This window comes from Salvelinus namaycush, chromosome 28 (assembly GCF_016432855.1).
Source record: "Salvelinus namaycush isolate Seneca chromosome 28, SaNama_1.0, whole genome shotgun sequence".
NCBI classification, from domain to species: Eukaryota; Metazoa; Chordata; class Actinopteri; order Salmoniformes; family Salmonidae; genus Salvelinus; species Salvelinus namaycush.
Window position 1 is genome coordinate 8,293,627 of NC_052334.1, and position 17,623 is coordinate 8,311,249.

At 37.5% G+C, this 17,623-nt stretch overlaps 1 protein-coding gene across 1 annotated transcript; it reads left to right on the forward strand.

Moving 5' to 3' along the window:
- The first annotated feature begins 797 nt into the window (after nucleotides 1-797).
- Nucleotides 798-17,422, forward strand: LOC120023110 (MFS-type transporter SLC18B1-like). The gene is made up of 14 exons (XM_038967083.1): nucleotides 798-1,057; nucleotides 1,364-1,506; nucleotides 4,895-4,990; nucleotides 6,840-6,913; nucleotides 7,126-7,273; nucleotides 7,620-7,776; nucleotides 8,014-8,150; nucleotides 8,348-8,449; nucleotides 15,177-15,268; nucleotides 15,359-15,454; nucleotides 15,602-15,676; nucleotides 15,780-15,873; nucleotides 16,270-16,319; nucleotides 16,458-17,422. Exons 1-14 carry the CDS (start codon nucleotides 1,015-1,017, stop codon nucleotides 16,513-16,515), a joined length of 1,365 nt encoding a protein of 454 aa, XP_038823011.1. The 5' UTR covers nucleotides 798-1,014; the 3' UTR covers nucleotides 16,516-17,422.
- The last annotated feature ends 201 nt before the right edge of the window (nucleotides 17,423-17,623 follow it).

Genomic DNA, 17,623 nt, shown 5'->3' on the forward strand with positions numbered 1-17,623 from the left:
TTCAGATTTTAATTTATTTTTGATTGACTGATTAATTTGTGAACATGTTGTTCAGTAATTAACATGTCTGGTGCTGCTTTTTTTTAAAGTATATCTGCAGGTTTATTTGAAACGGTATTGTAGACAAGTTATGTGATGATTCAACTATTCAATGCTTAGCATTGTTACTCTACTGTGTCATACAGCAAGACTTCAATGCGTATTATACAATACAGACAGTATTGTATAATACAGACAGTATATACAGTATGGTGTGGTCATTGTGTTATTGTCATCACCACCTAAATTAATATTATTGTATTGCCTAGATGGATTTTTCTTAATTTTTTTTCAATTGTATACAATGATTTTTGTCCAGAATATATATCAGAAGATATATCATTAAAGATAGGTCTAACTGATTTCCAAACACTTAATAAAATGTATAACATTGAAGACACATATCTATGTCTCTTCTGTGTGTGTGTGTGTGTGTGTGTGTGTGTGTGTGTGTGAGGGGGCGGGATTTATCAAACGTCACCAGTCTATTCACAGTGTGTGTAGGGGGGGATTTATCAAACGTCACCAAGCCACCCCTACTCAAAATGTTAGTTTCACAACTCTCGATTTGTCAGGGGTGTAAGCATTAGTCCAAACAGTTACAAAACGTTTCGTTTTGCAATTAAAACGACAGTTTCTATTGGACAAATTCAGCTAGGTCTCTACACGTTTCGTTCCTTTTAAGAAACGTTTATCAACAGAATAGTTGTAATAAATAAAACCCAGGCCTCCTCCAGACTCCAGGTTTTGGCGAATTCTCGACCATAGTGCTCATTCTCCAGTCCTTATTCAAGGGCACGATATTTCTGAGATGTCCACTGGCGCCGAAGAGTCATTTACGAATTTAACAGGCCACATTGTGACACATTTGGTTTCCCTAACTTTATGAAGCAGTATCTAACGTTATTCATGTAACAGACATTTCAGTCTCGGCATTTGTGATTTGAATAGCAATCCGGATTAGTAGGATAATCTATGAATGACAACAATATGGATTCTGATGAAGTTCAACAAACAGGTCGGTGAAATTAAATTATATAAATTGCCGTTTTTCTATGTAATCTAATAAAACATTGTTTCTCAATTCATCTCAAGTGTCTAATTTAAAATGTCTTCAGAGTTTGTAGGCGAATTCAACGAATGAAAGTCCTACCACTACAGATATTATAAATGAGCTACATTTAAGGAATGCACTTGTTGGTTGCCTAAACGTTGTTACAGTCTTACTCAGACAGCAAGTATGTCATGTTCTAATTTAACGATTCCTTGTTTTTTAATGCCCAAATTGTATTCACTGTTTTTTTTATTTGTATTATTTCTGTAGATGACAGCACAGTAGAAGAACCAACAAGTATTCCTAATCAAAGGATGACAAGACATCAGATCCTCACATTGATATCAATCGCATCTGTCAACTTCAGCTCGATGATTTGTTACTCTATACTGGGACCATTCTTCCCCAAAGAGGTATTGTGGAATAGCCTACCAACAGTTTTACTTCCTCATTGCGTATGAAATATTGTTACAGGTTTTGTTTTTTCAGATTTAAGTTGAGGTTGGACTTTAGCCGTATAGCTCGTTAGCACGTAGGGCGCACCGATTGGTGTCTTCTGTGGTATATCGGATATCGCACAATTTATTGTGCATCAGCCACCTACTATGCGAGACGGAAAGAGGATTACCGATTGGTGTCACCTCGTTAGTCAATATGTGTTACACCTGTGCTGGTTGCCATCTCGTTAGTGGGAAGTCGTTTCACCTGTGCTGGCCCAGGTGCTATTTACGAGTGGCTGGCCCAGTGCACCTGTTGTCAAATGTGAAAGGTTGCGTCAATCAAATCTGGTATCAGGATAAAATGTGATTCAAAGTCACCGAATATACTTTAAGTATTTTTATTTAACATAAGCTCAGAATGGTAAATGCAATTTTCGTATATACGGGTTCACTGTATCACCACGCAGGGTAAAGCAGGGAACTGACTGAAATAGTACAGACATCTTCTTTTATACTGTTTCAGTGGTAGTTCCAACTTCAGAGTTGGCCTGTCACAGTAGAGGCTTAGCGTGGTTTAAACTTGCTAGCCTATCGGTGGTGTCCAGACACAGCACTCAGGATTCAAATGTCCGGAATGTTATTTGTGAAGATTGAACTGATTTGTTGGTTTCTACACATTCCTCAGTTCCTGTTTTCTTGTTATTCAGCATTTTCCCATCTTGTCTCAACCTTGGGGTTAGCACAGTCGACACCCCAGATTAACAACAGCTTTTCTGCAGTCACGCTATGTTTTGTGATTAACATGTCCTATTTCTATAAGGCATATATTTCTGTTAAAAAGAGAACAATACCATCCTTCACACAAATCAAGTCAAATCAAATGTTATTGGTCACATACACATGGTTAGCAGATGTTATAGCGAGTGTAGTGGAATGCTTGTGCTTCTAGTTCAGACAGTGCAGCAATATCTAACAATTCCACAACAAATGGAATGTGTCATTGGATGAGCAATGTCAGAGCGGCATAGGCAAGATGCAATAGATAGTGTAGAATACAGTATACACATGAGATCAGTAATGCAAGATATGTAAAAATTATTAAAGTGGCATTAATAAATTGACTAGTATAACATTTATTATTGGAGGCATGTAGGCTAGTGGTTAGTGTTGGGCCAGTAACCGTGAAGGTTGCTAGATCGAATCCCCGAGCTGACAAGGTAAAAATCTGTTCTGCCCCTGAACAAGGCAGTTAACCCAGTGGCCCTAGGCTGTCATTTAAATAAGAATTTGTTCTTAACTGACTTGCCTAGTTAAATAAAGGTTAAATAATATATTTTCAATTAAGTATGTAGGTAGCAGCCTCTCTACTAGTGATGGCTGTTTAACAGTCTGATGGCCTTGAGATAGCTGTTTTCAGTCCCAGCTTTGATGCACCTGTACTGACCTCGCCTTCTGGACGGTAGCGGGGTGAACAGGCAGTGGCTCGGGTGGTTGTTGTCCTTGATGATCTTTTGGGCCTTCCTGTGACATCGGGTGCTGTAGGTGTCCTGGAGCACAGGTTATTTGCCTCCGGTGATGCATTGGGCAGACTGCACGACTGTCTGAAGAGCACTGGGGTGGTGCAGTTGCCGTACCAGGCGATGATACAGCCCGACAAGATGCTCTCAATTGTGCATCTGTAAAAGTTTTTGAGAGTGTTTGAGGTGACGAGCCACTTCTTAAGCCTCCTGAGGTTGAAGAGGCGCTGTTGCGCCTTCTTCACCACCCTGTCTGTGTTGGTGGACCATTTCAGTTTGTCAGTGATATGTACGCCGAGGAACTTACAACTTCCACCTTCTCCACTGCTGTCCTGTCAATGTGGATAGGGGGGGTGCTCCCTCTGCTGTTTCCTGAAGTCCACGATCATCAGTTGTCTTGAGAGATGTGGAGGGTCAACACCTTTAGTTGGCGCTCCCTATTTGATGTAATTTTGTGCCACTGTTTTGGTTTGCTTCCTGTCTTTACGTTGTGTGGGGTTTTTCTTTTGTTTGCCTCTTCTTGAGCAGATTTAGTGTTAATGGTGGGTATCTTTTAGGTTCCAGTTGTTGTTGCTAGGCAACTTGCAGTGGACACCCCCATGAGTGTCTTTCAGAACCCCTCCTAAAACCCCTACCTGTTTTGTTTTGGTTGTCAGCGACTCTTTGTTAGTTCACCCTTCTGTTTGAGTGATATATGGTTTTCTTGCTGGAGAACGTAACAATATACTAAACTGTGAGTTAATGCGGAATTATTATGCAGAATCATGATTTCTTTATTCAGATTCTAGAATTTAAATATTACTAAGTTAATGTTTAGCAGTACCATAGTAAAGTACACTTAATTGTAATGGTTGGATGTAAGATACCAGTTCAGACTAGATGTCATGACTGACAAGTGGTTGTATTTGTATAATGTGTTGGAAACGAGAAAAGCACCAACGCATACAATGGATACTCAGTCACACATCAACTCATGCAAACCAGAAACTCACTCCTGCAGGTTCATGCTCTACGACAGGGCTCTCCAACCCTGTTCCTGGAGAGCTAACCCTTCTGTAGGTTTTTGCTCCAACCCCAATTGTAACTAACCTGATTCAGCTAATTATTAGAATCAGGTGCACTAGATTAGGGTTGGAGTGAACCTACAGGACGGTAGCTCTCCAGGAACAGGGTTGGAAAGCCCTGCTCTACAACAGAGTATAACAGAAAGTGGCCCAGGTCCTAATCCAGGCACTTCTCCTGTCTGGACTACTGCAGGTCTCTGTTGGCTGGGCTCCCTGCTTGTGCCATCAAACCCCTGCAATTTATCCAGAACGCTGCAGCCCGCCTGGTGTTCAACCTTCCTAAGTCACCCCACTCCTCTGCACACTCCACTGGCTTCCAGTTGAAGTTCGTAGCCACTACAAGACTATGGTGCTTGCTATGGAGTAGCAAGAGGAACTACCTTCAGGCTATGCTCAAAGCCTACACCCCAACCTGAGCTCTCTGTTCTGCCACCTCTGGTCTCTTGGTACTCCCAACCCTACGGGAGGTCAACTCCCACTCAGCCCAGTCAAAGCTCTTTTCTGTCCTGGCATCCCAATGGTGGAATGAGCTTCCCCCTGATGCTAGGACAGCAGAGTCCCTGCCCATCTTTTCCATAAAGTTAACTGTTGTGACTGTTTTCCAAAGTATTTTGTGAAGCACATGCCTTCTCTTTCCAAAAGGAAAACAACAGCTTGTACACAATCATAACTGAAGCTTTTTCACCAAGCTTTTTGGTGTTTTGCAGTATCTGTATGTTTGATATAGTAATTTATTGATAGATACAGGAGCTTTACTGTATGTATGTTGTCTCTATACAGGCCGTGAAAAAAGGAGCCAGTCAGACTGTCATTGGCCTTATATTTGGCTGCTATGCTCTGTTTAATCTGGTGGGCTCCGTAGTACTGGGTAAATATGTAAGTATTTTGAATAACTAGGCTACTAGGCTTCAGAAAGTATGCATACCTCTTGACTTCTTCCACATTTAGTTGTTACAGCCTGAATTCAAAATATATTAAATGTTTTACTCCCACCCATCTACACACAATACCCATAATGAGAAAGTGAAAACATGTTTTTAGAAATGTTAGCATATATCTCATTTAAATAAGCATTCACACCCCTGAGTCAATAGATGCTAGAATCACCTTTTGCAGTGATTACAGCTGTGAGGCATTCTGGGTAAGTCTAATAAGATCTTTGTGCAGCTGGATTGTACAATATTTGCAAATTGTTCATTTTTAAATTCTTCAAGCTCTTGTCAAGTTGGTTGTTGATAATTGTTAAACAGTCATTTTCAAGTCTTGCCATAGATTTTCAAGTTGATTTAAGTCAACTGTAACTAGGCCACTCAGGAACATTCAATGTGATCTTGGTAAGCAACTCCAGTGTATATATTTGGTTTTGTGTTTTAGGTTATTGTCCTGCTGAAAGAAGAATTTTCCTCCCAGCACCCCTGATAAATCACAATTTAAAAAATCTTAATATTATAAAATATATTTTCCCCAAACATAACACTGTATTCAGGACATGAAGTATTTTTTGCAGTTTTACTTTAGTGCCTTATTGCTATCAGGTTGCATGTTTTGGAATATTTTTGTTTCTGTACAGGCTTCATTCTTTTCACTCTGTGATTTAGGTTAGTATTGTGGAGTAACTACAATGTCGATCCATCCCTTTCTCTTATCACAGTCATTAAACTCTGTAACTGGTTTAAAGTCACCATTGGCCTCATGGTGAAACCCCTGAGCAGTTTCCTTCCTCTCCGGCAACTGAGTTAGGAAGGACCCCTGTATCTTTGTAGTAACTGGGTGTATTGATACACCATCCAAAGTGTAATTAATAACTTCACCATGGCCTCTTGAGTGGTGCAGCGGTCTAAGGCACTGCATCACAGTGCTTGAGGCGTCACTACAGACCCGGGTTTGATCTCAAGCTGTGACCGGGAGTCCCATAGGGCGGCACACAATTGGCCCAGCGTCATCTGGGTTAGGGGAGGGTTTAGCCGGAGGGTTTTACTTGGCTTATCAAGCTCACATTGGTACGGCTGGGTTCCGGGTTAAACGGGTGGGTGTTAAGAAGCGCTGTTTGGCGGATCATGTTTCGGAGCCCGTTGGGGAGTTGCAGCGATGAGACAAGATCACAATTGGGGAGAAAAAGGGGGGTAATATATAAACCACAAAAACTTCACCATGCTCAAATACCAATAGGTGCCCATCTTTGCGAGGCATTAGAAAACCTCCCTGGTCTTTGTGGTTGAACCTGTGTTTGAAATTCACTGCTCGACTGCGGGACTTCACAGATAATTGTATGTGCGGGGTACAGATGAGGTAGTCATTCACAAATCATGTTAAACACTTATTGCACACATTTCTTTCTGCTGAACTTATTTCGGTTTGCCATAACAAAGGGGTTGAATACTTATTGACTCAAGACATTTCAGCTTTTCATTTAAAAATAATTTGTCAATTTCCACTTTGACGTTATGGGGTATTGTGTTTAGGCTAGTGCGACACATTCTCAATTTTAATCCATTTTAAATTCGGGCTGTAACACAACAAAATGTGGAATAAGTCAAGGGGTGTGAATACTTTCACCCTGTTCCCTATGTACTTCTGATTAGGTACCATAGTGCTCTGGTCAAAAGTAATGCACTTCATAGGGAACAGGGTGGCATTCGGGATGCATACTACGTTTAGTCATCAGACTACTCTGCTTGCAATATGTCTTTTCACACACACAACACATGCTTATCTCTCCTTTCAGATTGTTCAGATCGGGGCAAAGTTCATGCTAATTTCAGGCTTATTTGTGTCGTCAGTGTGCACCATTCTCTTTGGGTGAGTGAGATTTGATAGTGTTCTGCAAGCATCTCATACTGTCTATTGTGATTAATGGCAGATGACTACTTAAATAAGTTAGTTATCCATCAACAGATTCCAGGCAAAGTTCTATTGAGAACACTATTTTTTTAAGTGCCCTCCTACAATTTTTACTCAACATGGACAAATACATATTTTCATCTAATTATTTTCCTGTTCTTGTTTTACAGCTTACTCGACAAAGTTCCTGACGGAGCTACTTTTATTATCCTGTGCTTTATCATAAGGTCTGTTGACGCTGTGGGCTTCAGTGCTGCAATGACCTCTTCTTTTGCAGTTTCAACAAAAGTTTTCCCAAACAGTATAGCAACTGTTCTGGTGAGTTTAGTCAGCCAACCCTTGTGTAAGAGTCTGTATGTTATGTGGTGGAATTAAATACCATGTTCATTCAAAAAAGCATTATGGTTGAGGTTAAAATGTTTTGTATCCCAAGAGTTTGGCACCATTCGTCTGTCTGAAAGCATCCTTAGCAATGAGCATTGTAATTAGTTCCTCTATTTGGTCATAATAATAATATGATGATGATTCTATTCTATTTGGAACTGGAAGCCATACAAACAACATTTTAAGGCAGATCCTTCTACTTTGTAAATATAAGCCTGTGGGTACGAGTTAAAACTGAATGTGCACATTTACTTAGTTGAATATTGTGTTGTCTTCTTAGGGTAGTCTGGAGATCTTTACAGGGCTGGGTCTTATACTGGGACCACCAATAGGTGGATGGCTGTATCAGTCGTTTGGATACAATGTTCCTTTCATGGCTCTGGGATGCTTCCTATTTCTCATGGTCCCCTTCAACATGTACATCTTACCAAGCTTTGGTAACGGTTTATTTATGGTTTATGAACTTTTAACTAATAGTTAGCCGTCTGTAATATATTTCTAAATACCTTATGTCCCCCACTTTTAAAGAAAAGTGTTAACTTGTGTAAAGTTTTACCTAAATGTTTAAGTTATCTGAGTCTAAAAGATACGTGTTGAGACCAAATGTTTTCTCTTTGTCATTATGAAATGATTCCTGTGATGATATTTCCTGTTATATTATTCTGATTGTTCAGCTGCTGATCCTAGCAAGGACTCCTTCTTCAGGCTGTTCACGCGTCTGAAGATAGTCCTCATATGCTTTGCCACATTCACCCTGAGTTCTGGACTCGGCTTTCTAGATGCGACCTTGTCCATATATGCCATTGATACGGTAAATCAAAGCATACACAAGGGTTGAGGTGAATTCCATTTCAGTTTACTTCCTAAATTGACTGAACTGAAATACCCCAACCCTGGTATACTTGAAAGTCTCATATTTGAGAATGTATTTGTCACGTTTCAAAATACGATTATGTCCAGTAGGATGGATCTCGGTAACTTAATGTTTCTGTTTTTGTTTCCATATAGTTTGACCTGTCTCCAGGTTATGTGGGTCTTCTCTTGCTTGGTCTGTCGTTGCCTTACTGTCTAGCCTCACCTCTGCTTGGTATCATCAGTGACAGGTTTCCTGTGAGTACAGTTAACCCAACACTACAACACTATAATACACTACATTGTTGGTTAAGGGCTTGTAAGTAAGCATTCCTGTTTTCAGCACATGTGACAAATAAAATTTGATTTGATTTACACTATACAACATTATACTATACTACATTATACTATACAACATTATACTAATCAACACTATACTACATTATACTATACAATGCTACATTATACTATACTACACTATACACACTACACAACACTACACTATACACATTACACTGTACAGCGCTATATTATACTATACATCACTACACTACATTATAATATACAACAATATGCTACATTATACTACACTATACAACAGTATACTATACAACACTGTGCTACATTATACTGTACAACTACACTATGCTACATTATACTGTATAACTATACGCTATAAAACTATACTACATTATACAACACTATGCTATAACACTATGCGTCTTAATATATTACAACACTGTGCTAAAAACACTATACTACATTATACTATACAACACTGTTACATTATAGTATACATTATAGTATACGACACTATACTACATTATACTATACAACTATACACTATACAACACTACTATACAATGCTACGTTATACTAAACAACACTATGCTACATTATACTATACTACATTATACTAAACAACACTATGCTACATTATACTATACTACATTATACTATACAACACGATGTACATTATCTACATTATACACTATTATACTATATTACACTATACAACCCTACTCTATACTATACAACACCATGCTACATTATACTATACAACACTATACCGCACCATTGTATACGACACTATACCACACTATACTACACAACACCAGACTAGACTACAGTATACTATATATACTACACTATAGTATACAGCATTATACTACACTATGCTACACTGTACTATACACCACTATACTACATTTTACTATACAACACCATGCTACATTATACTATACAAGACTATGCTACATTATACTATGCAACACTATGCTATAAAACACTATACTACATTATACTATACAACACTGCTACAGTATATACACTACATTATACTATACAACACTATACACCATTACACTACACAACACTATGCTAAATTGTACTATATAACACCACGCTACATTAATGTATACAACACTATGCTACATTATACTGTACTGTACTACACTATACTATACACCATTATATGATACAACACTACACTATACACCACTACACTACGCTACAATATACTATACAACACTATGCTACACTATACTACACTACATTGTACTATACAGCACTACACTATACTATTCAACACTATACTACATTATACCATACAACACTATAGTATACAACATTATACTATAAAACACTACATTATACGATACAACACTACATTATACGATACAACCCTATACTACATTATACAACACTACACTATCCTACATATACAACACTATACTATATTACACTATACAACCCTACACGTTTACAAAACTACTACATTATACTATACACCACTATGCTACACTACATTATACTATACTATACAACGCTACACTATAGTATACAACTCTACATTATACTATACAACACTATGCTACATTATACTATATGCCACTATACAACCCTACACTATACGTTTACAAAACTACTACATTATACTGCACTATAGTATACAACACTACAGTATACTACACTATAGTATACAGCACTATATTGCACAACACTATACTATACTACATTATACCACACTATACTACATTATACTATACAACACTATAGTGCATTATACTATATTACACTATAGTATACAGCACTATATTGCACAACACTATACTATACTACATTATACCACACTATACTACATTATACTATATTACACTATACAACCCTACACTATACGTTTACAACACTAATACATTATACTATACAACACTATACTGCACGGTAGTATACAACACTATACCATATTATACTATACAACACTACACAACTATACAATACAACACTACACTATAGCACAATATACTACATTATACTACACAGCACTATACTACATTATACTATACACCACTATGCTACACTACATTATACTATACAACGCAACACTATAGTATACAACTCTACATTATACTATACAACACTATGCTACATTATACTATATGCCACTATACAACCCTACACTATACGTTTACAAAACTACTACATTATACTGCACTATAGTATACAACACTATAGTATACAACACCATACTATACTACACTATAGTATACAGCACTATATTGCACAACACTACACTATACTACATTATACTATATTACACTATACAACCCTACACTATATGTTTACAACACTACTACATTATACTATACAACACTATACTGCACGGTAGTATACAACACTATACAACACTACACTATACAACAATACACTGTACAATACAACACTACACTATAGCACAATATACTACACAGCACTATACTACATTATACTATACAACACTATGCTACACTACATTATACTATACAATAATATACAACGCTACACTATAGTATACAACTCTACATTATACTATACAACACTATGCTACATTATACTATATGCCACTATGCTGCATCATACCATACAACACTATGCTGCATCATACCATACAACACTATGCTGCATCATACCATACAACACTATGCTGCATCATACCATACAACACTATGCTGCATCATACCGTACAACACTATGCTGCATCATACCATACAACACTATGCTGCATCATACCATACAACACTATGCTGCATCATACCATACAACACTATGCTGCATCATACCATACAACACTATGCTGCATCATACCATACAACACTATGCTGCATTATACTGTACAACACTATGCTGCATCATACCATACAACACTATGCTGCATTATACTGTACAACACTATGCTATAAAACACTATGCTGCTTAATATATTACACCACTATGCTAAAAAGCAATATGCTACATTATACTATACTACATTATACTATACATCACTACACAACACAACATGGTAGTATACAACACAATGCTACATTGCAGTGTACAACACAATGCTACATTGCAGTGTACAACACAATGCTACATTGCAGTGTACAACACAATGCTACATTGCAGTGTACAACACAATGCTACATTGCGGAGTACAACACAATGCTACATTGCGGAGTACAACACAATGCTACATTGCGGAGTACAACACAATGCTACATTGCGGAGTACAACACAATGCTACATTGCGGAGTACAACACAATGCTACATTGCGGAGTACAACACAATGCTACATTGCGGTGTACAACACAATGCTACATTGCGGAGTACAACACAATGCTACATTGCGGAGTACAACACAATGCTACATTGCGGTGTACAACACAATGCTACATTGCGGTGTACAACACAATGCTACATTGCGGTGTACAACACAATGCTACATTGCGGTGTACAACACAATGCTACATTGCGGTGTACAACACAATGCTACATTGCGGTGTACAACACAATGCTACATTGCGGTGTACAACACAATGCTACATTGCGGTGTACAACACAATGCTACATTGCGGTGTACAACACAATGCTACATTGCGGTGTACAACACTATACATTTACAGCACTACTACATTATACTATTATACTATGCAACACTATACAATACAACACCATACTACATTACCATACACTATACGACATTATACTATACAACACTTTACTACATTATACTACATTATATAACACTGTGCTACTCTATTCTACATTATACTATACAACTGTATACTATACTGCATTTTACTATACAACACTATACTGCATGATAATATACAACATGATGCTACATTGTACTATACAATGCTACATTCTACTATACAACACTATATTCTACTATACAACACTATACTACATTATAATATACAACATTATACTATACGACAATGTATCCTATATTATACAGCACTGCACTATACACCATTATACGATACAACACTATACTACACCATAGTATACTACACTATACTACATTATACTATACAACCACACTGAACTATACAACACTATGCTATAGTATACAACACTACACTATATTATACCACATACTATACAGCACTATACTACATTGTACAACACTATACTACATTGTACTATACTACAGTATACTATCCAGCACTATACTGCACTGTACTATACACCATTATACTATACAACACTATACTATACTACATTATACTATACAACACTACATTATACTATACCTCACTATACAAGACTGTGCTATACTACATTATACTACACAACACTATACTACATTATACAACACTATACTATACTACATTCTACTATGCAGCACTATACTACATTGTATATTATACTATACTATACAACACTACATTATAATATACAACACTATACAAGACTGTGCTATACTACATTATACTACACAACACTATACTACATTATACAATACTATACTACAGTATACTATGCAGCACTATACTACATTGTATATTATACTATACAACACTACATTATACTATACAACACTATACAAGACTGTGCTATACTACATTATACTACACAACACTATACTACATTATACAACACTATACTATACTACATTATACTATGCAGCACTATACTACATTGTATATTATACTATACAACACTACATTATACTATACAACACTATACAAGACTGTGCTATACTACATTATACTACACAACACTATACTACATTATACAACACTATACTATACTACATTATACTATGCAGCACTATACTACATTGTATATTATACTATACAACACTACATTATACTATACAACACTATACAAGACTGTGCTATACTACATTACACTATACAACACTACATTATACTATACAAGACGCTATACAACACTACAAGACTGTGCTATATTACATTATACTATACAACCTAATATACTACACCACACTATACAACATACTATACTACACTAATATCAAATAACATTTATTTATAAAGCCCTTCGTACATCAGCTGATATCTCAAAGTGCTGTACAGAAACCCAGCCTAAAACCCCAAACAGCAAGCAATGCAGGTGCAGAAACACGGTTCCTAGGAGAAACCTAGAGAGGAACCAGGCTATGAGGGGTGGCCAGTCGTTTTCTGGCTGTGCCGGGTGGAGATTATAACAGAACATGGCCAAGATGTTCAAATGTTCATAGATGACCAGCAGGGTCAAATAATAATAATCAGTGGTAATATACAATACTATGCTACATTATACTATACAACACTACGCTACACAACACTATAAAACACTACACAACACTATGCTACACTACAATATAGTATACAACACTACACAAGACTGTGCTATACTATACACCACTACACAACACACTATACAAAATACTATGCACTATGCAATACTATAATATGAAACACTATACAACACTACACAACAAAATACACTACAATACTATAAACCCCAATACTAGACTACACAATACTACACTTAAGTGATAATGCCCGAAAAGCCAGTGTTTGGAGGATATATAGGCACAGGTGTTGTTTGGCCTGAGAAGTCCAGTGCTGGGAAACCGTGCCAACATATCCTCCAAACACCGACTTCAATGGCATTATCACTTGTATTCAACTGGTTACCAGCATATTCAAATAGTGATTGACATATTTTCATGAAATGTTATTTTGATGAATTTATTCATCCCGACACAAATCTAGGGTTGCTACCCAAGCTGGCTGGTCATTCGTTCTATCGGTTCGGTTGCCAGAGACCCGACCCACTCTTTCAGTCTTTTTGTTCTGTATCTATGGACAGAACTTTCATTCTAAATGTTACATTGCCATACTGGCTGGCAACGTTCTTATCCCTTGCTTGCTAGCTTGCCAACTACGGCTAACTTAGTCACGTCAAACACTGCAGTCAGAATAACAGCAAAGTAGCTGCATTTGCATTTGTTTAAGCTGTTTTCTAGTGACATTTATTTGGAATCATCCATAATAATGACCTAATGAGGTGCGATTTCGCCTGGCATAGAAAATGTGCTCTCTCATCAGGACACTTGTTCAGGGGAGCTATCCAACAACACAGCTAACACAATCCCTTCAAACTGAAGCTGGAAAAACTGCAAACTAGCTGCACTTCGTTTGGTTTTACCTTTTTTTCAATTGACATTTCTTGAGGCTAGCTGATTCATGATTTCGACGGGCTGAGAAACGCTGCCTGCCTGTCTCGTCCCGACACGTTCATTACTGTGGTACAGCTGGAGATCAAATTTGAATATTGAAACAATGTTGGCGAGACAGACAGCAAGGTTTATACAAATCTCCTGTTAAACTAAATGTTAGTCTAAAAGAAATGTGAGAATGTCTAGATGCTTTTTATAGTTGAGATCAAGTTTATAAATTGCCTGGCTGGGCTGACGAGACACTGGATTGCGCAGTCAGATGGAACAGAGTAAATAGGCATTTTAACATAATAGATTTAGCCGGTGGTAACTTGTGGAATAGACACTGGCTGGAATGTGGTTTTAACCAATCACCACTCAGGATTAGACCCACCCGTTGTATAATATACTATATTCAACACCAACCAATACCAGTGGTGTATTGTAGTCACAACTTCTCTTTTATACATATACAATAATGTGATTTTACCTTCTGGTTGTGTTTGCAGTCCACGAGGCCGTGGTTCATGGTGCTAGGAAGCTTGTTTACAGCGACTGGCTTCTGGTTCTTAGGTCCTGTCCCCATTCTGCAAATAAAGAGGTCAGCATCTGTTATTATCAGTGTGAATGTACTACTTGTCCTGCTATTATTGCTAACTAGAAGCCAATATGATACTTTTTTTGTCTCTAGTCAGCTGTGGCTGGTGGTTTTCATGCTGGGTATCATAGGATTCTCTCTTAGCATGACTGCCATCCCTACCTTCCCTGAAATACTCGACTGTGCATAGTGAGTTGACCATTTACATACACCATGGCACTTGCGCACATATACAAATATACTTTATTTACAATGTCAATTTTCACTTAGAAAAACAGATATCATCATGCACGAGGTACAGAATCCAAAATAATATTGATAATTTTCCAATGGCAGTGAAAATGGATTTGAGGAGGGGCTGAGCACTCTTGGACTGGTGTCTGGATTGTTTGGAGCAGTGTGGTCCTTTGGGTGTGTACTTGCGGTCTTTGTTATATTAAGTCCCTGAGGCACAATTTGAGAGTTGGAGTTCGGAGATATGAATTCTTAACAAAGGTGTGTTTTATTTGTTCAGGATGTTTTGTGGTCCAACGCTCGGTGGCTTCATCACACAACAGCTGAGCTTTGAGTGGGCTGCTTCTGTTCAAGGAGGCCTGGCCTTTCTAGCCGTATGTATTATAATAATGTATTTTATATAGTGCTTTTCATTACAACAAGAATCTGACACTTTAAAAAAACAAATCAGACATTTGGTTCTGGTAGTTCTTGGCCCATGGTCTCCCACAGCTTCAGATGAATGGTTGAGGCAGTTCAGCAGGGCAGATTGGACATTTATGAATCCTATTAGGCACACTTCAATACTGTCAGTCCTGCCCCAACACTCCTGACTGCTGTCTCCTGACCCCTAGAAACGGGGAACTCAAATGTCTTTGCTAAATTGCTCACTTGGACATCAACACATTATTTCTGCTAGTTAGTAAGATTGGGGTCACATGGATTTTTTTTTTTTTATATATTTTTCAATGTGCTTTCTGAATATGACTAATGTTTCCTCTTTTCCTCAGGCTTTTTTTCTTGGTGTATATTTTCTCTGTCAAAGAACACGACAAGAAAGGTAATGATTCCATAATAGATTTAGTTTATTTACATAAACAAGTAAAACATTTGTTGAGAGAGCCATTTGAAAAGAGTAACAGGTTCGGAGAAGTTGGTATTTGTGCCTGAATTTGCTTTTATTTGTTGGGATCTGAAGGGCTCCTCAAATCCAGATGAAAAGACCTTCCGATGAAGCTACCCATCTGCTGACCTGAACAACGAGCATCTACCAGGAACAATAATTTATATTTTCTGCTGTGAGAAACTGGCCAAATTAAGATCCTACACCTGTATATGTACATAGGTGCTAAACGTGGAATGTAACTTGTATTAAAATATACAACCTAAGAGGATGATACTACACAAGTTATCATTTGTTGTCATAGCATTAGCAATCATAACAGAAGCAGTTCCGTTTGCATTATGCCAATACCATATAAGACCTGTGTATATAATTACTTGAACTGTCAAGGACCTCAAAAAGCCGTGGTAAAGCTTTGGAACTATTTGAATTAGCTTTTAACAAACTATTTTAAAACACCATGTACTTCGGAGCAGGTGAATGTTTCACAAAATAATGTTTACTTGACGATAATCAAAGTGCATTTATACATATCAGTTGGCTATGTTAAATATGCCTCTCATTCTCCAATCTTCACAGCACCTGACATGGGTTATGTTTGAACAGTTAACCTCCTTTATGGCTATGTAGATTGACCATATCGGTGACGGCAAGAAAAAAATATATATTTTCAAATGGACCAATCAAGCAAGTATTGTATGTCCACTTATTAAGTGATATAAAATGCAGTTCATTCAAGGACACTAATATTTGAATATGTAACTAATGTAAGCCTAGTCCTTTGTTGTAGTTACATGCCAACTATTTCCAAACCATTGCTTTCGGAAGAATGTTTCACAAAATAATTTTTACTTGACAACTCAAAGGGCGTTTTAACAGTATCTGATATTGAAATGCAGTACTATGTAAATGCCTTTCATTTGCCAATCTCTACGACATGGATGATGTCTGAACAGTGGGGTCAGAACTCCATACATGGAGTGATTTCAGTGCCAACATTGTTTTTGAATTAACATATTCAATATTTTTTCATTTGTAATGGACAAATGTAATCATTCATAAAGGGCCCGATTTCCGATATTACGCCTTTCAAATGCACTTCTCAGTAGTTGATATTCAGGCTTACTTCATGAAGATGGTAAAAGGCTTTGCAGGAGTGGTTCCCCTTGAGTGTGCTGAATAAATGTAATTCAACCGCTAACAAACGTCCCACTTGCTGGCCAACAGATTTTTGGTGGAAT